This window comes from Cenococcum geophilum (assembly GCF_001692895.1).
Source record: "Cenococcum geophilum 1.58 unplaced genomic scaffold K441scaffold_14, whole genome shotgun sequence".
Classification (NCBI taxonomy): Eukaryota; Fungi; Ascomycota; class Dothideomycetes; order Gloniales; family Gloniaceae; genus Cenococcum; species Cenococcum geophilum.
In genome coordinates, this window is record NW_027137572.1 from 276,392 (window position 1) to 296,621 (window position 20,230).

A 20,230-nucleotide genomic window follows, 5' to 3' on the forward strand; every position below is an offset into this window, starting at 1 on the left:
ACCTCAAAAAGAATATTTTTAATTCCCCTATTTTTGTAAAACTGAAAATTGTGTCCAGAGAGATATTCAGGCTCGATCAGCAAGATGTGTCGCTCACGCATCATTTAGGCCACCTGGTCCATAAAAGATTGCGCCCGTCGCGCTGCAAGCCGTCATTTCGCGAGACCCTGCCAGCGTCATGTGACACCCTTCTCCCGAATGCGGATACGAGCTACGACTTTCTGGTAAAACACCGAAGGATGCCTCTCCGCAGAGAGTGTCGGGATTTGGGGCCAAAAAGTGCAGAAAAACCTGCAGTCTCTTGCGTTAGGAAAATTGGTCACGGCTTTCCGTATGCGCTAGGGAGTTTTTGTTCCTTTCGCATATGCACCAAGCACGATGGCTTAGCATTCATTGGTCTTTCCCTGTCGCCGCCTGCTGAACACGTCAATCCTTCACGACGAAGGGCCACAAGGCATGCCATCCAGCCAAATGACTGTTGTCGACCTCACACTTTGAATACACGCGCGCCTCGCCGACCTTCTTTTCCTCCGTCAGAGAATGTTCGTGTTACTGCTGCTCCGGGTCTGCTGAACATCCGAAGTCACGCGACTCACGATGGACTTGAGGTTGCTGGAATACGCCAAAGATGCCGAAGACGTCGCTGCTGCTCTTCAGGTCTTCTTGGACGAGATCCCGCAGTATGCCAAAGACATTACGGGCGATATGGCTGAACTGTTCGCTATAAGTTCTGCCCTACATGTCTTGGACGAAGCCTTGGATCTCTCCAGCTACGGGAGGTACTCAGGACGCATCATGGGCGACCTCGACTTGGCGCTCCCAAGCCTGGGCCATACTTTGGACGATATCCGGTCTATGTTTGGAAAGTCAAAGCGGAACAGTCGCCAACATCCCGGAGCGTTCCCCGGAACTCCACAATACAGCATCATCTGGGATGATCTATGCATGGATTTCAAAGAGCAAGGTGCAGGGTTATCCTACCGTCTGGAACTGTATCGTACCTATTTGCAGGGACTGTTTGATATACTGAAAGGGTAAACATACACTCAAGATCTAGCAACCAGAGGACGCTGATAACCGATAGTGTGGATCCTGGGGATACGGACACGGACTATATCAAGACTCGCCTAACTCGACTCCTGAGAAAGCAAGAGCCTCTCGACACTTATTTTGACAGGCTATCAATCGATCCGCAAGGTAAGTCTAAAGCAAAGGGTCAATTGAAGCATAAAATCGTCATTGGTTGTCACCCAAGAAATCACCCGCGACCGCCTAGCTTAAATCGCTAATTATCTCAGAATCCCGAACTCCAAGACCCCGGACGCCTTCCACATCTAGACCTCCAATGGGGCGATTTTCGACATATCCGCAGTTCCCAGCGCATCCCCACTCTCCAGTCTACGACGATAGGGTGCCCTATGTACCGCCTCCAGTGCCCGAACTACCGCATTCTCCGACCTACTCTACGACTTCGTCACAGACCTATTCAACGTATTCCAATGATTCTAGTAACGGTCTGACGCACTGGGCCAGTAAAATATTTGACGGCCGCCATTCATCCACGCCATTTCGAATCCTAGGACAATCGTACGTGAAGATCTTGAGTTGGTCACCAGTTGTTAGCCAGACTAACAGCTATACTAGAACCAAATGTCTCGGGAGAGATGAGCCAATCGCAGTTGAAATGCTCGAGAACGACGGTTTCATCAAAGTTCTAGAGCTGTGAGTTGAATGATAGCGTTTGTTGCAGTTGATTCTAATTTTTCCTAGTCCTTTCGAAGCGACCGATGTCTGGGTGAGACTCTATTGGAGACCATCCGACCAGCGTGCCAGGATCCTGTTCTTGACCCTGGATAGCAGTGGAAGGAAGATGCGCTACTGCATACCACTTACAGCTTTAAAGGTGCTGCGTACAGAGTCTTGCCTGCAACTCTGCCGAGTCAACCGTGCAGATGGCAAGCTGGACTTGTGGGCAAATCTCAGGTTCACTCTATACGAGCGTAAGTACAGCAACGGTCTACGAACCCTCCACATACTTATCCTTCCATAGGGATGGTCTTATTTTATTGTACGGTCGTTGCCATGAAACGCCAGGATTCAGTTCCTACCCCTCAAGGTCTCGAGGACTTCTTTCAACCTGGCGAAAAAGAGGAGTTTGGCGGGTGTGTTGTAGTAGCCGCGCTGCTTGGGATTCATAGGCTAACTCCATATAGGGAGATTCGGGATGACGATTACCTTCACGCTTTCCGTATCTTCAGAGACCGAGACTCCGGTGGTGTTAGGTTCGAAGCGACAGCTAGGCGTGGTGCGATGAAGACCATCCCTATTTGGACCGCTTTCGTTACCCAATATATTGGCTCGAAAGGCTGGATTCGACGGGTTAGTTCGACTACAGTTCAACTCCAAAAGCTTCATCCATATGTCTTTTGCGATAATTATACTCCTCCAAAGGCACCAAACGGAAAATATGAGTTGACGTTCACAAGCGCAGAAGGTGAGTCTAGCAAGGTTCCCCTAGCTCGTTGAAGTTGTTTCCAAGCTTACTTGCGTCTAGATGCCCGGGCATTCATGGAGACGTTCCATCAGATCAAGATCAGGTAACGGCCAGAGTAATGACGATTACGAAGTACGACGTTTACGACAACGATCTAACGACATTGCATGATATTGGTTTATCTTTTACGGAGGGCACAGAGTCTTTTTAAAGATACCCCTCGACCAGTTTGACAAAGGAAACGCGTGCAGTGCTTTGATTGCGAATTTGCTTCATTTGATGGGAGGATATTTGTTGTTTATTCAAAGCTTTGACTTTTATTAACACCGGTTTTGGCGTTGATTTAGACTGCTTCATCCCTTGCTAGGGCCAACCCTTCTCTTAGTAGCTATCCTTATACCGAAAGTGCTGTGCGCATCATACTGCGTGTTAGTTATCGTAGATCGTGTGCATCATTCGTGTATCGTGCCCTGAGCACACAAAAGCTTAGCGAGTGACAGGGATATCCACCGGTCTGTGCCCAAAAAATTCCAGACTTCAAACACAGATCAAGCAGTCCTCGACCTCAACCCAACCCTCATATCCCCACTCCTTCCTGCCTGTTAACATGGCAAGCAACACGGCATCTACCCAACCCCCGTTGAAAGCGGGAGATCGTCTGGCTGGCATGGAGCATTCGGAAGCGCATTACTTCAACAGGTTTGCTTCTTTTCTTCCCCATAATGACCTCGAGACTAACCACGTGGGCTTAGCTATAATCATCATGGTCGGTCGAGCGACTTCTACTGTTAAGAGCCTGTACTAATGCGCCCTCCAAGGCATACATGAGGAGATGTTGGTGTGTGCAATCTGCAGATGCTGTGCCTAGCCGCGCCCGAAACGAAACCCCCGCTGACCGTGCCCCCCGCCGAGCAGAAAGACGAAATTAGAACAAAGTCGTATCGGGACGCCATATATCAGAATCCACATCTGTTTAAGGACAAGATCGTTCTAGACGTCGGATGCGGTACATCCATCCTTAGCATGTTTGCAACCCTCCCGCGCCGTGGCTCCCCTTCGCTCGAGTGGACAGCTTCTGACCCACCGTGCCTTCAGGTTCGCCGTTAAAGCCGGTGCGAAGCATGTCATCGGCGTAGATATGTCAACTATCATTGAAAAGGCAAAAGAAATCGTTGAATGCAACGGTATGACTAGCAAAATCACCTTATTACAAGGAAAGATGGAGGAGGTAGAGTTGCCATATCCCAAAGTCGACATAATAATCTCAGAGTGGATGGGATATTTCTTGCTCTACGAGAGTATGCTGGATACTGTGCTGTATGCAAGAGACAAATATCTTAAGCCAGATGGCTTGATATTCCCCGACAAAGCCACCATATTCATGGCCGGTATTGAAGACGGCGAATACAAGGAGGAGAAAATCGGCTGTGAGTAATGCATTCCGACATCTTTCATTCCTACTAATCGGCTAGTTTGGGACAACGTGTGGGGTTTCGACTACACTCCACTCAAAAAAACTGCCATGACTGAACCTCTAGTTGACACCGTCGACATCAAAGCCGTCGTAACTGATCCAACGGCTGTCATAACGCTCGACCTCTACACTGTCACAACTGCCGACCTTGCGTTCTCGAAACCTTTCTCACTGAAAGTCCGCCGCAACGACTTCGTTCATGCCCTCATTGCTTGGTTCGATATTGAGTTCTCCAAGTGCCACAAGCCAATCCGCTTCTCTACTGGCCCACACACGAAATATACGCACTGGAAGCAGACCGTGTTCTACTTACACGATGTGCTTACCGTCGAGGCTGATGAACAGATCGCTGGGGTTCTAGATAACAAGCCCAATGACAAGAACAAGCGTGATCTCGACATCAAGATCACCTATCGGCTAGAGACGGACGATATGCATAGACAGGCACAGGGCAAAGGCATATACAAGATGTAATTCCGCTCAACACTTGATAAACCAACTGATGCTAACGATGTTCAGGTGCTGATGTCCCGAGCCGTTTCATGAACTGTGCTCACCATTAGAGACATGGGTTAGGTTGGCGTTTCATGGCTTGGTTTATAGCTACGGTCGACGAGACGACAAATACGTGTGGATATGCATGTAACTTTTAGATAGCTCAATACATCTACGAAAGGTTTTTACTTCTGAAGTGTCACAGGTACTTATGTAATCTCTAATAACAACTTAGGGCTTGTTTGGTTGCAAGTTCAGATCAAAATGAGGGCTCCAGAATATAGTTGATCCGGAGTTCTGCTGGGCGCCCGCCATTCCCGCCCATTCCATGCCAGCATCCTGACTTCCTCGGGGCCCCAGACGTATCCCTTCGCGTTCCACTCACAGCGGCTGTCTGGGCCGCCTTCTTCGAGGTAGTCCTGAAGCTTATCAAACACAGTGGCCCAGATCTGGGTTCGCGCCTCGTCATCAAGCATGTAATCGATCTGAATGTGGGCACAAGACACGAAAGCCTCATCAAATGACCTAATACGGTTAGTCTTTAGAAAAAATGATACCTCTAGAAGTAGTCCAGCGCCTTGAGAAAACTACCTAGGAAGCCAGATAAATTCTTCTACCTATAAGTAACGAAGTTGAATGTAGCTTATACTATTTCTCAACTATGCGGGGCATTTCACGGAAAGCTACAATCCGTGCCGAAATCCTAAATACTGTTGGAAAGTTCAAGAAAGTTCAAGAAGGTTCAAGAAGGTTAGTAGTAGAGAGGAGCAAACCGTCTGCTCAAAGGCCATGTTGCGATTATTGTTTTGTCTAGAAGGTGCACACAAGACTAATAATTCGCCTTTCTGCTTCTCCACTGATATCACTAATAGTAATCGTATGAGATAATGAGAAAATGTCTAACCGATGTAGACTCCGAATTTCTCGCCTTTCTTGGATACGTGCTGACCTGGCTTATTCAGCCAAGAGTGGCGCGCTTATTCAGTCAAGAGTGGTGCGCTTATTCGATGACAATATCAAGAAGAAGTTCGGAGTGTCTAGCAGAGCGATGCAAAGCTGAATTGATGAGATGTGGAAAGGAAGTGGCAAAAGCCAGATGGCCATGACGTGGGATATCCAGGACAATGTCCAAGAGCCCAGAAAGGAGGGTAGATACCCGACTTCTGCAATAGGGGCTGAATCGAGAGACATCAAGAATAGACTGTTTCGCCAGCGACAGGAGCTCAAATTCGGTGACCATGGCCTTGGAATCTTAATGCTTCAGGTTCTTTTGTCACAGCATCAGGAGGTTGTGTTCGAATACACCTTACATAGATGCGCCTGCTAGGGTCTCTAAGCACAAATAATAATCAGAAGACAAGCCGTTTGCACGATTGAGAGCGAGCCAAGTATCTCAAGATCGAGTATGACAATAAGTCTCGAGAGATTGCCCAAAACTCTGTACCACGGGAATATGCGCCCTGCATTGCTCAGGTCTGACGACGGTAATGGGTTTCGGTGAGATGACTTTTTGCTCAAGACCATAGTAGCGGTACCCAATCAGACTGACGGTGGGTTTTTATTCCCGAGCCTAAGCATTTCCTTTCAATTTCCGCTCAATTTCCGCTCGAGAGGACTAGCCGCTACCACGCTTATTCTACAACATCCTCTCTCCATTCTTCACTACGCAAACTATGATGACTACATGCGGTCCTTACTACCTTATTTTACATAAATGGTGCTCCAACAGCAACTGCACAGTGAACCAAGCCATCACACTAACCTACGCTTCATAGAAACTCCCATAATTGGCACAAAACCGTCCGGACTAGAATTTAGTTCTCTGAAAGCCTTCGGGACTGCTCGAGCTTGTCTATGAAGCCCTTACCCAAACCTAGAAATACCGGCCTTGCCAGATCGTGTATCTAAAAGGGCCTCCTCAGCTTCAAAAGGGTTGTCGCAGGCATCACATGGAACCGTTTTGAAGAAGTCACTGGCTATGCAGCCTCTTTATAGTGGTCCACTTGACCGAGTCGCTATTGGAGAGCTCCGAGTCCGTAGGCCATTTAGAGAGTTTTAGAGAAGTTTGTGGTTCAATATGCGCCTCAGCTCTAAACGTCCATGATCGTAGGGAAAACGAGTCTGGGGTTATTAGAGAGAGTACGGCTAGAAATAGTTCGATCAATGCCTCGGGGAGGGCCTCTACTTCTTGAACGGCTAGTGAAGATCAATTTTATAAGATCGGGCGGCTTTTGCAGTACATAATCACCGCAGATTGTGTATCGGCGTTATGTGGAGATCCATCCCCAAGAAATGAGCATTATCATCGTATTAAGGAGTTCTTGTCTAGGAAGTAAACTCGTGTTTTGACTTAAGGTTTGAATGAGCTGGAGATACGGAGCAAAGAGGTGGATTCAAAAGGCCGACATTGGGCAAAGCCCACGGTTCCACTACATCCGCTATTGGTTCACTGTCAAAATTTCGCCCAAACGAATCTCTGGGATCGCTGAAATGACGTGGCAATGTCCATGATTTCCCAGAATCTGGACATATTTTGTAGGACTTGATTAAGTGTCAGACTCAGCCACCCATCTGATGATGTATATCCATGCCTGTTTTCCGAAAATTATTTGGAATTGGGCCATTTCGGTTATAATGTGCCGTGCGGAACGATAAAGCCGCGTTTGTGGAGAGCATTTGGTAGGCGCAGCAGCGGCGAGTTTGTGCCCCTGATAGGTTATGACTTGTCGGTAGAAGATCGCATTTCAAGAATGAAATACGTAAGCAAGTTACATGAGCAACAACACGAAATATAAAGAAGCACAGAGAGACCTACCTTCATAAATCATGAGCAACAACACGAAATATAAAGAAGCACAGAGAGACCTACCTTCATAAATCATGAGCAACAACACGAAATATAAAGAAGCACAGAGAGACCTACCTTCATAAATCATGAGCAACAACACGAAATATAAAGAAGCACAGAGAGACCTACCTTCATAAATAGTCGCCCAATGTCCGCCATAAAGCAGTCCGGTGAGCCCTTTACAAAGTCACTAATTGTAGGATATCTTACTCCGATACAGATTAAAGCATTGCCCAAGGATTCGGATGCGGAAATACACAAAGGCGGAAAGAAGTAATCGACGAGCACAGACGAAGCTGGCGCTGGCTTTTGGGCTTCTGCTAACCTATTCAAGGCATTGATAACTGGCCATTAAGGTTAGTCTGAACTGCTAAGCTTTTGTCTGATAAAATCCTACTCAAGACCTATAACCCCCTTTGGCATTTCATACTTACCCACTGTGTTTCTTCATGTCTTGGCCGTCTACACTTCCGTGGATTTGGTTATACTGCAGTGTTTCAGCATGGAGCCCGGCCATGAGCATAATGCCTCTCCTGGTGGGGAAGCTTCTGGACCTAAGCCGGGAGATCAGCAAAACTTCCTATTCATCAATTCGTCAAATGGCGTTCAGAGGTCCATAAAGCCCAACCGGGCCATACGATCGTTTATAATGCATCAAGCTCGAAAACAAAGGCAGTGGTCTACCCGAAAAGTGCCCACAAACAAGGGTGCGAGGCGGGGGACGAAGTACGTCCCAAACTGCGAGTGGCCTGAGGTTGCAGATTCGCTATCCTGGTTTCATTATTCTCCGAAAGAAGATATCCGTAGGATCAACAAATTGCTCAAGCCGCGGCGTAGTCTTAACGGTCGTCAATCGAGCGAGCCCAGAACAGTGTGCAGTTGTGAGGACGGTTTCTGCAGCCATAAGCAACTAAATTCACTTGCTGCATCACCTGCTGGCGGGCTTGACAGGGATTTCTTTGCCATTGGTGTTCTTGATCCGTTTGATTCGCTTCCGATTCGGACAGATCCGCGAACAAGTGCCCTTATAGATCACTGTAAGCCGCACTCATGAACCTTCCATAAACATTGTGAAAGGTAACAAATAAGCGCAACAGTCACGGGCATTGTATCTCCACGCATTATACCGCTTGATATTCGCCATCAATCTAAAATTGCGACAACTGAATGGCTGGCCAGGGCTCTGCAGGACAGCAGCAGGAGTGCGTTTGCGCAGGCCGTACTCTGTTCTGCTGCGCTACATCTTTATGTGACAGGGGCAGGGACTATGGATAATGTACTGTACCACAAGACGCGAGCTATTTCCGAGATAAACAGCAACCTTTGCGATCCCCAATCGAGTATAGGCGACAATAACATTGCCGCTGTCTTCACGCTACTGACCATCGAAGAGACCATGCTTGTCCCAGATGCGGGGCACGGGCGTGAGGGTGTGCCTGCTGGCTCGAGACAGAGGATGATTCATCTGAATGGCCTAAAGGCGATGATAGAGCAGAGGGGAGGGTTAGCGGCGCTTGGTACAAACAAATGCCTGCAATCCTTCATATTATGGTTGGCCACCTGTCAATGTTACACTCTACTTGCAAAACCTGGCTAACTACCCCCAACAGGCACAGCATCGCACACTCGATTGTATCTTTTGACCGGCCATACGCCGCTCTCGTTGATTCTCGTGGCATGCCATACAAATATGACATGTCACCCTCCCGTGCCCGTTCCTCCTCAACCCGGATGATCCGGCTCTGCAAAGACCTCAAGATCGATGCCGACTTACTAGAAATCACCGCTGATGTGATTGCTTATTCGTCAGACGTGACATTCTGGTTCGATGACCCACGGTGTCCCCTGGATCCACTGGAGCTGCAAAAGCACGTGAGCCTGCTCCACTACCGCCTCTTTGACTGGTACGACCGTTCAGCCGAGGTTCGCAACACGCTAGACCAATGCATCTGCCTCTCACTTCTCGTCTTCACCGTCCGCGTCTCGCAGCCTGCCGGCCAGACGTACCGGTCCGTGACGGTCACCACAGTTCAGCGATTACGGGAGGCACTTAAGAAGACTAATATTTTTAAGTGGGCTAAGGCCCCTGACTTACTCTTGTGGACGCTGACGATTGGCGCGCTGGGCGCGCAGGGATCCCCCGAAATGGATTTCTTTGCGCAGTACTGCTCCGTGGCATTCGCGGACGCGGGCTTCGACAATGACACAACGTGTGACGAACTGCTCTCGCGCATGAGGAAGCTGTTGTGGATATGCACCTTACTGGATAAAGATGTTGAAAGGTTGTGGGCACGGATTGGTGTAGCGAAGCCGAGGGAGGAGGATGTTACTGAAGCTGAGGACGATTTTGAAGAGCCCTTGAAGAGCCCTAAGATTAAAGACGAAGCGGTGGGATTACTAACCTCCAAACGTTTCTTCACTTAATGAAATAAGGAGTTGATAGTAGACTATGGGAGTTTCATGGGCGGCTGCATCACAAACGACCCGCACTATGCTTCAAAGCTGAGTTAGTAGGCACACTAGCACTATACCTTAGAAATAGAGGATTTAACTGTATCAATAGATTCGGATATCACGGTTCCCGAAATTATCCTTCCAAATCCTTATTAGTTCATGGATATAGCCTGAGTAGAGGGTCATCATCAAGAATAGACAAGAGGGAACGGCTCTATATACCAAGTTGTCAACGCATAGGCCTCTAATTTTGAGCGTCTCACACCAAAGACGTCCAAATACCCCCAAGCAAAGCACTTCCTCATCGGGGGGCGTTAATTCCCATATCAAACCTGCCGCTCCGGCGGGAAACCTACCTCCTAACCTCTCTACCCACTACCCACACTCTCGCCAACCCCACTCCCAATTCGCCTCCTCCCCCAACCACCCCACTAGCCTCACCAGCTCCCCCACCGCCTCCTCCACCTCCTTAGCCCTCGACTGCGCGTCATCGATACTCGCCGTCACCTGCACCGTCACCGGATCCCGCATCCTGCAATTCCACAACACTCCGACGTCGCCCCGGCTCTGCATCTACACGCGCCACACAGGCCTGCTCCAGTCCGGCGGGCCCAGCCTCCCCGACAACCAGTTGAAGATATGGCGCCGCAGCGTCGGGACCAGAGCGACCGCGTCGGCGTGTGTGCGTGCGCCGAGAGGGCCTCTTGGTCGGCGTGCACGCGCTAGGAACGCGAGCCTGAGAGATCCAGAGGATCGGGGAGGTCCTGGTTCCTTGGGTGGCTGTAGTCGGCGACGAAGGGCCAGGTGTGTGCAGCATCGTAGTGGGCGAAGATGGCTTCCGGGGAGCGGATTTGCGAAGCGTTAAAGAGTGCCTGGGCGGCTTTGAGGAGCGTGAGGGCGGGGATGTTGTACGTTGCTTTGAGGGAGGGGAGGTGGGCCAAGCGTGTGATGCCGTCAACGCCGGGTTTTGCGGCGCCGTCCAGAGGGATGCATTCATTTGGGTTTCCTGGTCGGCCGCCCGAGTGATGGAAGTTGGTGGCGTTTCCTTTGAACTATCGCGGTGAAGGTAATATGCGTCTGCAAAGCCCTTATAGTTTACGTGTTCTTTGAGTGAACTTGGGCCTTGGGCTAGCACCTGGTGAGATTGTCAACCTAGAAGGTGCTTGAAGCGTTGAATGCGGAGTGGTTTCCTTGGAAAATCAATCCTGCTGTCTCAGTGCTACGTATCTTCGCGATGGTAACCCGTACCAAAGGATCTGGGTAGGCACCAAAATCTAAGACCGGATCGTTGAGTGCGAGTGTGACCAGCTCTTCTGGTGTCTCAACTTCCAAGCCTTCCGTGATGGATAGATCGGACCAACGTTTAGTGGAACGAATAATGACATGAATTGTAATGCCACTCGTTAATAGATCCTCGCACCGCGATGGGGTGATACTCGTATCATTCAATCAGTGATCTTATTGGACTGGAGTGGAGCTCCAGGACTCCAATATGACTCCAGATCAAATATATACTATAAATAGTAAGTCTTAGTAGAAGGTGAGGAAAAGGGTAAAGAAGGAAGAACGTACTAAATTAACCCTAAATTATAAAGCCTCTATATAAGAGGCTTCGTAATCTTCTACCTTAACCACCTCCTTAAAGGCAGCATATGCGCCCTTATCGTGGCTCTTACCCTCGTTATTATCTACCTCTATAACTACTAGCTCGCCCGAACAAGGAGGAGAGGAACCAACCACAGCGGATGGGACCAATAGCGAAATGCTGCTGAGAAAGTTTGACCTTGGGCCTGAGTGCTGCAATGCGAACTCGAATTCGGTGTATAGACGAAGTCTTGGCTTTCCTTCCCTTTATACGGTCGATGAAGACTCAAAAACCGGTGGAGTAAACCACGCGTAAAATTACCATACCCCGCATCTTGCGGCACGCACTCCTCTAAAGCTGAAGTCTCGCAATAAAGAACTAGATACGGAGACTCCTGTATGAATCACCGAGTCGTATCAGGTGCCATGTTCGATTTCCACGCTGGTATTAGTAGGGCATGTTGTGTGGCGCATGCTGTCCTCCCAACTGCAATATTATCCAATGATCCAGATTCGAGATCCCATATTTTGATGGGTTGAGGTTTTACAGCCTTGATCACGGGCAAAGATCCCCATACTCTAAGAAGGTTGACGCTAGTGTGGACTACGGCTCATACCCTGCCAAGGTTTATGTGTTCGTTGGCGGGTGGTTCTACAGTTGCGACTGCGCCTAAGGACGAGCAGTGAGATTTTCGTATCTTCTTGATTGAGACAATAGAGAACGTCGTAGAGCCGCAACATCCATCCAGAAAGAGCGTCGAGAGGTTGCGATGGAGAAATATGCCTTGTTTCCGACTGCTTGGTTAAGAGGAGCAATGTCGGATTATCGTAGAGTGGGGATGCGATGACGAGATCGGAGCGCAAGTTCAGAAAGCCCTGACCGAATCGAAATAATTCCCGGGGGGGGGAGGAGTTTGTGGCTTGGATTTCGTCGACATGAGTAAAGCCGAACATAGTGAGAAGACGAAAAGCTTAAGCGCTGTGGATGCCGAGTCACCCAGCCTGGCGCATACGAGCTGGTGTGTTGCGTCCATTCAACTTCTCCTGTCCTACCCCCTCTTGAACATGTCCTTCATAGTCTTGCGAAACTTCGACTTCTTCGCGTTCTCCTGCAAATCAGCTTGCCTCTGCCTTGCATTCAAAACGTTCTGCACGAGTGCGTTCACGTTGCCATGGCCCAACTTTCCAAACTTTTGCATTAGAAAGTCAGCCAAGGGTTGGTGGGTGGGTATTTTCCAAGGGTCTGCGCCATAGTCCAAGAAACGGTTGACAAGATCGTAGGCCTCCTCTATGGTGTTAAGATGCCCGATCATAGCAAAAAGCTCCTGCCAGGGGCTTCCGAAATCTTCGCGGCTAATAGCATTTGGATCGGCACCATAATCCAGCAAAAGAAATGCCAAACTGGTATTAACGCTTCTCACCGCAGAAAGCAGGAGCATGTTTGCTGTGGCCAGACCGGCGTACTCCGAATTTTTATCTTGAATCTTTGCCATGATGTAGGAGTTGAACTCGTTGCCGAAACAGTAGCTAAAGAAGGAGTCGTAGAGCACCTGGGTTTCGAGCGTTCTCCCGGGAACGTCTGCCACAAGCCAGCTCGTGTTGGCCCAATGGGGCACTGTCTCACCGGCTTGTCTTTCGCCTACAATCTGATCCCAAATGCGATTCTCTGGTATGTATGGCACGATAGTGTAGATGACCTCTTGTAACAAACTCTCATCTGAGTCTGATTCCGAATTCTCAGATAGGGCACCCCAATAAACATTCCCTGCAATTTCCAACTCGTCGAAAAGCTCCATCGGAGTATCGTTCTTGGACCGCTCCCATTCTTTGGCGTACAGGGTACAGAGCCCAAAGGACTCCCAGAAGTCTCCAACGATGCTGGGGTCGACGGGATACCGACTGGCTGTCTTCACCTGCTTGAGGTACGATCCACATAGGCAAGCGACGGCTTCAAAAACCGGTGCCCCTGAGACTATATATTCCCAAATGGTGCGATTTCGAATAAAGTCTCGGACAGTCCTGTGCAGATATTGTACTGTAGCTTTGTGCTTACGCAGCCTGGGTAGCGGGGATTCGAGAAGTCCCTTGCAACGACTTTGTATCCGACGGCGCATAGTCTCAGCTCTGTAGGTGCGTTCCGCTTCTTTGACAGTAGCTACGGGAGCTTTCATCGATTCCTCATAGCCTTCAATGGCGTAGGAGACATCCAGAAGCATGAGCGGCTTAACGGCGGACTCAACTAGCTGGAAAAGCTCACTCGCTTGCACAAAATATTCCGGGTTCAATTGATCTAAAATCTTGCGGAAAAGGTCTTCTAACTGCGTTGGCAATTGGCCAAGCCGGTCGAAGAGGTCGTTCATCGTGTCGCCGTCGCGTAGGCCGTCGAGTAGAGAGCTCACGACAAGGACTACCCAGAGGAAGACGCCGGAAGCTTTGTCCACGATTTCTGTCATCAGCCCAGTGGCAGCGTCGGCCTGGAACGTTATCAGGTCTTCCCACCGGGAGCTTACCTCCAACTTTTCTTCAACGTAGATCCGAATGTCATCTCGTGTAAGGTTTTCGACTCGTAACGACGGGGATCGCCTGAAGGTTTCTTCGAATATGAGCCAAGGGCGACTTGCTAAACATAGTTTAAGATTATGACAAGCAATTTCTCCGAGCTTAACGATGAACGCGGCGAGTTCGGAAGGGTCTTTGTCGAATTCATCCAAGCCGTCTATGAAAATCATGAAGCGGAACTCTTTCATAGCGACGAGTGTCTTGAGAGCATTACTGAGTTCGAGCGCCGACCAGGGGTGCAGATCTCGACCGTACAACAGGCAGTTTTGCCATCGGGTAGGGAAAATGCGTGGGATGATTTCCGGGTGCGTACTGACACACTGATAAAGCAGGCTTTGTAAAAGGCCGAGGAATGACATCTGCATTACCGTACCTGAATTCCAGAAAAAGAATCCTGCTGAGATAAGTGGGCGGTCCAGGCTCCAGTGTTTAATATGGGCAAGTGTCCGCTCCTCATGATAGAGGTACTTCATCAACGTGCTCTTACCGCTTCCAGGTTTGCCGGTGATCCAATAGGGTGTGTTCCGATCTCCGCGAAGCCAACCGGTGAAGCTATCCCACTGAGGTGGTGCTGAGTCCGGAGCTACATCATCCGGACATGATGTTCGGCTGGTACCGTGGAATATCCATTCAAAAGTCCTCTTATGTGCTTCAGCGATTCTTTCACGTCGTTCTTCAATCTCTGGGAAGAGTAACGAATGATGGATTTGTTTAATGTACAGTTCTCGGCGATCGGCTTCTGCACCATCGTGCAACATTGTGGCGAGCAGGTGCATATCATGTTCCTTGTTTGAATTCCGATCGCACTGACGGAGGGACTGGATGAATCCAACTTGCCACTTTTGGGTTGAGTCTATAAAGTGTTGAAGCCGCTGATCCAGGTTCCGAGCAGAGGCGTTCCTCCTGTATTCGTAGTCTTGAAGTTGTTCTCTAAACTTATGATCAGCCGCACCTCCAATTGACGTGGGTTGCAGTACCTTAGCGAGACCAATAGCGCGGTATGAATCTGCCTCTGGTATCTTTCCAGCCTTGCCGACAATTGCTCAATATTCTCGGCGCTTAAAACTGAATTGAGGGCTTGTCGAAAGCTCTTCCATGCCCGAGGTCTGCTATTGGAAACCTTCAGCTTCTGCAAAGCTGCCAAAAGCGCTCCAGCCAACTCCCTCGATCCTTCGCAGAGCCTCAGCAACTCACACTCTGAAACCGATGGCTCAGCGCCTGGTAAGGAAATCAAGTTGGCGCTCATTTCAAGCAGACTGTCTGTGACAGCTTCTAGCTCGAGGTTCTCGACAAGCGCGCCGTCAGCATTGCGTGAAATTTCCTTCCCTTTGGAAATAAGCTCTCCGGCGAAACCAACAAACTGGATAACATTGGACGCGAGACTCACTGCAGTGAGTGGGTCCATTGCGAGTTGTAGAATCACGTCGCAGGGTCGTGCGTGGTGGAGAAGAGTTGACTACCACCCAAGGAAACTGAGGTGTGCGAATGGACCTTGCCTGACAGCTGGAGAATAGAAATAATGCTGGCGGTGGCACTAAGCGGGTCCATGCAGAAGGTAGAGATGAGTTATAGAAGACGAATAGAGGTACAATACAGGGAGATAAGGATAGGGTGAAAGGCTGAGGATTTGCACGAGCGACCTGGCTGAAGAAAGCCAGCAACGCTGCGGTTGCTAACAGACGCGCTGCTGCAAGCGCACTGCCTTGGGCTGCGCCGTGTATGCTTCCGCATCACAAGAAGCTTCCGCACCGCACGCTGAAGCATCTATAATACAGGGAAGATTGCGATAGCGACCAATTACTGCCTCTGCGACAAGAGACAAGCAGACTTTGGCTTTATATTAAAGTACAACTGCAGCAATGTCATCGCGCGGCTTCAAAATGCTAAGCTAGTGCAAATACGGCGATTAGTCTGTGTCAGCATGCTTACCAATCAATTTCTTACCGTTACGGATGTGTTCTAATATCGAGTACCGCCACGACAGGCAGGGAGCGTGGCCGACCCGCTCCGGCCATAGGGTTGTGAGAAGGCGAATTCTGTATATACAGTACCAGGCGGCGTTACACTAAATACATTAAAGATAAAGAAAGGAGATCGCCGACTCTTAGAGGTTAAGGTATTGGAGGTCCGGGTTAGGCTTGGCATAACTTTAGGTTACGTACGACTCCCCCTTTAGTGGTAGCCCCTACTTTTTGGACGCGTTTTTAAGGCCTAGGTTAGTACGGAGGCAGCGTTCAAAAGTTTCGATCACCCCTATCACGCTAGCCCTTAGTGGCTTGGTGTGGCGCGAGCGAGGCTTGGCGCGCACGGCGGCTAAGCCATTAAAGAAGCCATAGCGACGAGGTGGTAGGCGGAAGAAGTAGCTATATATATCCTATATATCTACACTACACTAGGTATCAATTATGATGTCATCTATCTACACTCTCTCGTCGCAGAGAGCAAAAATCCATCTGCTACTCTAGCTTCCTTTCCAGTTAGGACGCCAAGGCATAGTGACGTGGCGTTTTTTGTGGCGTTTTTGTGGCGTAGGGGCGATCGAAACTTTACAGAGGTCCTTATTACACGCCTTTGACCTTATCATCGCCTTAATAATCTATTTTTTAACCCTCTTTCTATTCTTATACCTATACTAGCTCCTAGCTTACGCGGGGCTTCTAATTTTATATAGAATGGCTTACTATAATTCTAATTCTATAATATAGAGCTCTCTTCTTCTTCTCCTCCTTTAATATTTACGCGTTTAGTGGCTTTATTTACCTATACCCATACCGCGCTTATATATCTTCCCCCTAACCTCTTATAGAGATTAAGTCTTTTAAAAATCTTCTTACCCTATAGTCTACTTTGCAGTTAAAGAAAGCCCCCCTAGCCTCCTCCTCCTTTTCCTTCTATAGCCTCTAGAACGAATTTAAGGCCTAAATAGCGCGGCTATAAAATATTTATAAGAGGGCGTATAAGCTAAAGTAAAAAGAGTGGGAAGACTAGTATATAGGACTAGAAGGTAATATAAACGGCGTCTAGGTAATAAAAGATAACCTTTACCTATTTTTAGAGTAGTAAGTTATTAACTAAAAATTATAGGCTGCTAGCTATTAAAACCGGAAATTAAAACGGAAAGAGATATAGAAAAATAGTAAGTAGGTAAAAAAGAGGTAAAAAACGATTAAGTAGGTAGGGTAGCTAGTGTTATAAACGCTTTAAGTACGATATTATAACTACTTAGAGAAGAGTTAGAGGAAGCTAGTTAGTTAATTTAGGTACGGTCTAAGATAGAGCTAATAGAGCTATGTAATAAGGAATAGTAGGCCGTCGAAATCGGACTCTGCACCTGTACGTGGTGACGGCTACGAACCTGGTCTTCGAAGTTCAGATCCAGAGCCAACGCAGAGACGTCGCATAGCGTGCGGACAGGACCTGTGGTGGTTGTAGGCGTTAAGGGCGGTGGTGAAAAATTTTCAGATGGTGAGATCTTGAAAACCACTACTGTTGGCTCTCTANAGTACGACNACTACTACATTCTCCTATCCAGGGCACCTGTACGATCCAACATGGATGCATAGTATTCAATATCATCCCCCGTCCCCTAGTAGAAAGCATTAATAACCTTATATTAATAAATAAGCAAACGCAAATGAACGAACGAATGAGCAAATATACGGCCCCTCCTAACCCCTAGGGCGATCGCCCGCGGAGCATACGGTCACTCGCCGTACTGNTATAATACTACTAAAAGCGGCAGCTAGATAACCCCGTACGGTTTTCCTTGTCTCCTCTTAATAGAGTAGTGCCCTTAGAGAGGGCCTAGTAACTAGGGCCTAGGCATAAAAGATACCCAAATACATATATACACATCCCGCTTTTATCTTTTAGTTTTAGAATAGTAGAACGGATAAATCCCCCTTACGCCTTTAATAGGCCTTAGGGGGGGGGAGGCATGGTGTATATAGTAATAGTTAACAAAAGACAGTATATAGGGGGTAGTTAAAATACGGGGCATAACTATAAGCGTATAGTAATTGATTGGCAAGGCCTAGCTAGGACGTAGTGAACCCTAGCTTTAGATAAGCTAGAGAAGGAAGCAGTGGTTCCTAAGGAGTTTGAAATATCTAAGGAGGAGGACGAGCTATAGGCCTGTAGGGCCGCTGCTCGTGCAGGCATGGCAATTCGGGGTTTTTCATCCTACTGAGGTGGCTTATAGAGTTTTTCCTCCCCTAACATATTAGGGGTTTTCTTCTTGTAAATTTATAAGTTTCCCCTATATACGGAGTAGTCTGCGTGGGCCATATAGGATCTGTATTAGACGTTAAGCAATAAACAAATTAATTAATAAGGAATAGTAACTAAAGTTATATAATGTTATACGCAGTATATACAGTATATAAAGGGAACGTATATATAATATGTATAACACGTATATTATATATAAGAAGGATTTTATAGGAGTACGGTTATATATTTAAAGGACCACAGTCCCTACCTAGATAGTTCCTTCCTTATAGTAATTCTTAGAATATAATTAAAGTTAATCTATTAGGTAACTACTCCGCCAGTTATTATTATATTATTAACTTTAATTTATATTACCTATATACCTAACCTAATAATAAGCCTATTATAGTACTTACTATAAAGATCCGTTATATAATTACTACCTAATTATAGTATTAAATATAGAGAGTTAAATAACATGCTACTAAAAGCAGCTATTATAACGCTATTAACGGCGGCAACTACTTTAAGGTTAGGAGGTAATACTAGTATAATAGATACTAACTTATAACAACCTATGACGGTTAGATAACTATAAAAGATAGTTAACTAGTTAATAACAAATAATGCGGCGCTAGAAGAAAGGGTTAATAGGATAAAAGCGGTAAAGATTAAGCTATTATTAATTAAGAGGTATTTAGGAGAAAGATTAAAGCTTAAAGGATTTTTTATATAAATGTACTTTAAGGTTATATAAGAAGGAGCGAAGTTACTAATACCTATAGATTGAATAGCATATGCAGGACTGTTCCTATTAGGAAGAGTACTTAAGTAGTTTAAACCTTACCTTACGGAAATATAGGTAAATGGAATTGTTCGGGTCACGGTGGGGGGGGGTTTTGGTTTCAATCGATTTCTTCTTTCTCTTTCTACTTCTATAGGTGGAATTTGATGGATCTCCTGAGCTCGCTTAGCTCACGTGGTTAACCCAATTAGTTATAAGTAACCGTGTCTACTATATTACAGAACCTTATTCAGACACTGGTAATAACTAGGAAATAAGAGAAAGGGGTACTAGTAAATAAGTCCGTAGTCTCTATCCCTCTCCCTTTTTAAATTCGGTCCAAAACACCTCCGCCTTAGGGTCGCCGTAATAACTAGAATAGGGTTCTATGTTAAGGTAGAAGTTAGAAGCTCTAAACCTTGCTGTAAAGGTATCCCCTTGGTTATTGTTGTTGTTATTGGTATTACTATTACTGCCCTCAAAATCGGAGATATATTGACGTATTTTTTAGTCCCTTTCGTCCTTTGTATGGTTCGTAGACTAATATCTAGATTTACTGCATATAAAGCACTTTTTACCCTTATTACGGTATTGACGGTTAGGGGGGTGATATTATTGGTCGGTATAGAATGATTTAATCTCTGGTTCTTGTTTACTGTACGTCGCGATTAAGGATTTAATGTCGCTAATAAGGCCAGTAAGGGTAGTAGCGGGTTGGAAATAGGCTGGTTTGCAAGCTAATACATCTTAGTATATAGTAAGAAGCTTATTATAGAATATCGTGTTATTCTAAAGGTCCTTTGCTAACCCGCGTTGTAGCTGCCACATCTTATTAATTAATACCTGAAATGCTTAGCCTGTATTAAGTCCTTTTTAAGCAGTGACTTGTTTAAGTATAATCGCATTCTACTTTGATAGGATGTCGCGTTTATATTCGTCGCCCTTAAAGTATAATTTTAGGCCTATATATACATTCTTAAGAAGGTTAAGGTCTTTAAGGTAGGTAAAGTAGTATTTAAGAGTAAGGCCGCGGAGCATAGTAGGAATAGCAATAATATACGCTTGCTTAGGGACGCCAGCTTAAAGGCAGTAGTTTTGGAAGATCTTAAACTTAAAATTAAAGTTATCTTGTTTGCTGGAGTATTTAACTTCGTCCGTGTAGAGCTTAGCTAAGTTGGTAATCTCTCTTCCGAAGCTTCCTTGTACGGCGAGCTGGTCTATAGCTTAGGTCGCAGTTGGTAGTAATGGTAGAGCTAGGGTAGGGTCGTCGGTAGGGTCATCAGTAGGGCCATCGGTAGGGTCATCGGTAGGGTTGTTGGTAGGGTC

At 47.1% G+C, this 20,230-nt stretch overlaps 5 protein-coding genes across 5 annotated transcripts; 3 read left to right on the forward strand and 2 right to left on the reverse strand.

The window, feature by feature from the left end:
• The first annotated feature begins 741 nt into the window (after nt 1-741).
• On the forward strand, nt 742-2,923 carry K441DRAFT_657408 (uncharacterized protein). The gene is made up of 8 exons (XM_067648172.1): nt 742-1,034; nt 1,085-1,197; nt 1,299-1,587; nt 1,645-1,722; nt 1,771-2,000; nt 2,051-2,162; nt 2,214-2,494; nt 2,555-2,923. Exons 1-8 carry the CDS (start codon nt 796-798, stop codon nt 2,599-2,601), a joined length of 1,389 nt encoding a protein of 462 aa, XP_067505599.1. The 5' UTR covers nt 742-795; the 3' UTR covers nt 2,602-2,923.
• A 118-nt stretch (nt 2,924-3,041) lies between these two features.
• K441DRAFT_657410 (S-adenosyl-L-methionine-dependent methyltransferase) lies at nt 3,042-4,577 on the forward strand. Its single transcript, XM_067648173.1, has 7 exons — nt 3,042-3,193; nt 3,247-3,260; nt 3,313-3,332; nt 3,410-3,519; nt 3,590-3,921; nt 3,967-4,438; nt 4,488-4,577. Exons 1-7 carry the CDS (start codon nt 3,102-3,104, stop codon nt 4,492-4,494), a joined length of 1,047 nt encoding a protein of 348 aa, XP_067505600.1. The 5' UTR covers nt 3,042-3,101; the 3' UTR covers nt 4,495-4,577.
• Nucleotides 4,578-7,888: 3,311 nt separating this feature from the next.
• Nucleotides 7,889-9,729, forward strand: K441DRAFT_485644 (uncharacterized protein; the record flags this gene model as incomplete). The annotated part of the gene is made up of 3 exons (XM_067641930.1): nt 7,889-8,348; nt 8,409-8,862; nt 8,922-9,729. Coding segments are annotated over 3 exons (1,722 nt in total), but the record flags the coding sequence as incomplete, so codon positions are not given.
• A 523-nt stretch (nt 9,730-10,252) lies between these two features.
• Nucleotides 10,253-10,762, reverse strand: K441DRAFT_676038 (uncharacterized protein; the record flags this gene model as incomplete). The annotated part of the gene is made up of 1 exon (XM_067650911.1): nt 10,253-10,762. One exon carries the CDS (start codon nt 10,760-10,762, stop codon nt 10,253-10,255), a length of 510 nt encoding a protein of 169 aa, XP_067505602.1.
• A 2,416-nt stretch (nt 10,763-13,178) lies between these two features.
• On the reverse strand, nt 13,179-15,313 carry K441DRAFT_553518 (uncharacterized protein; the record flags this gene model as incomplete). The annotated part of the gene is made up of 3 exons (XM_067643186.1): nt 13,179-14,479; nt 14,525-14,838; nt 14,886-15,313. Coding segments are annotated over 3 exons (2,043 nt in total), but the record flags the coding sequence as incomplete, so codon positions are not given.
• Between the last annotated feature and the right edge of the window lie 4,917 nt (nt 15,314-20,230).

What these genes read in the sequence shown, in the direction of transcription:
- K441DRAFT_657408 (XM_067648172.1), top strand. Translation starts at nt 796, where the DNA reads ATGGGCGACCTCGACTTGGCGCTCCCAAGCCTGGGCCATACTTTGGAC. An exon ending in CTGTTTGATATACTGAAAGG is followed by an intron (nt 1,035 to 1,084) that starts GTAAACATACAC and finishes GATAACCGATAG; the next exon opens with TGTGGATCCTGGGGATACGG. An exon ending in GACGTTCACAAGCGCAGAAG is followed by an intron (nt 2,495 to 2,554) that starts GTGAGTCTAGCA and finishes ACTTGCGTCTAG; the next exon opens with ATGCCCGGGCATTCATGGAG.
- K441DRAFT_657410 (XM_067648173.1), top strand. Translation starts at nt 3,102, where the DNA reads ATGGCAAGCAACACGGCATCTACCCAACCCCCGTTGAAAGCGGGAGAT. An exon ending in GCATACATGAGGAGATGTTG is followed by an intron (nt 3,333 to 3,409) that starts GTGTGTGCAATC and finishes CCCGCCGAGCAG; the next exon opens with AAAGACGAAATTAGAACAAA. An exon ending in GGTACATCCATCCTTAGCAT is followed by an intron (nt 3,520 to 3,589) that starts GTTTGCAACCCT and finishes CCGTGCCTTCAG; the next exon opens with GTTCGCCGTTAAAGCCGGTG.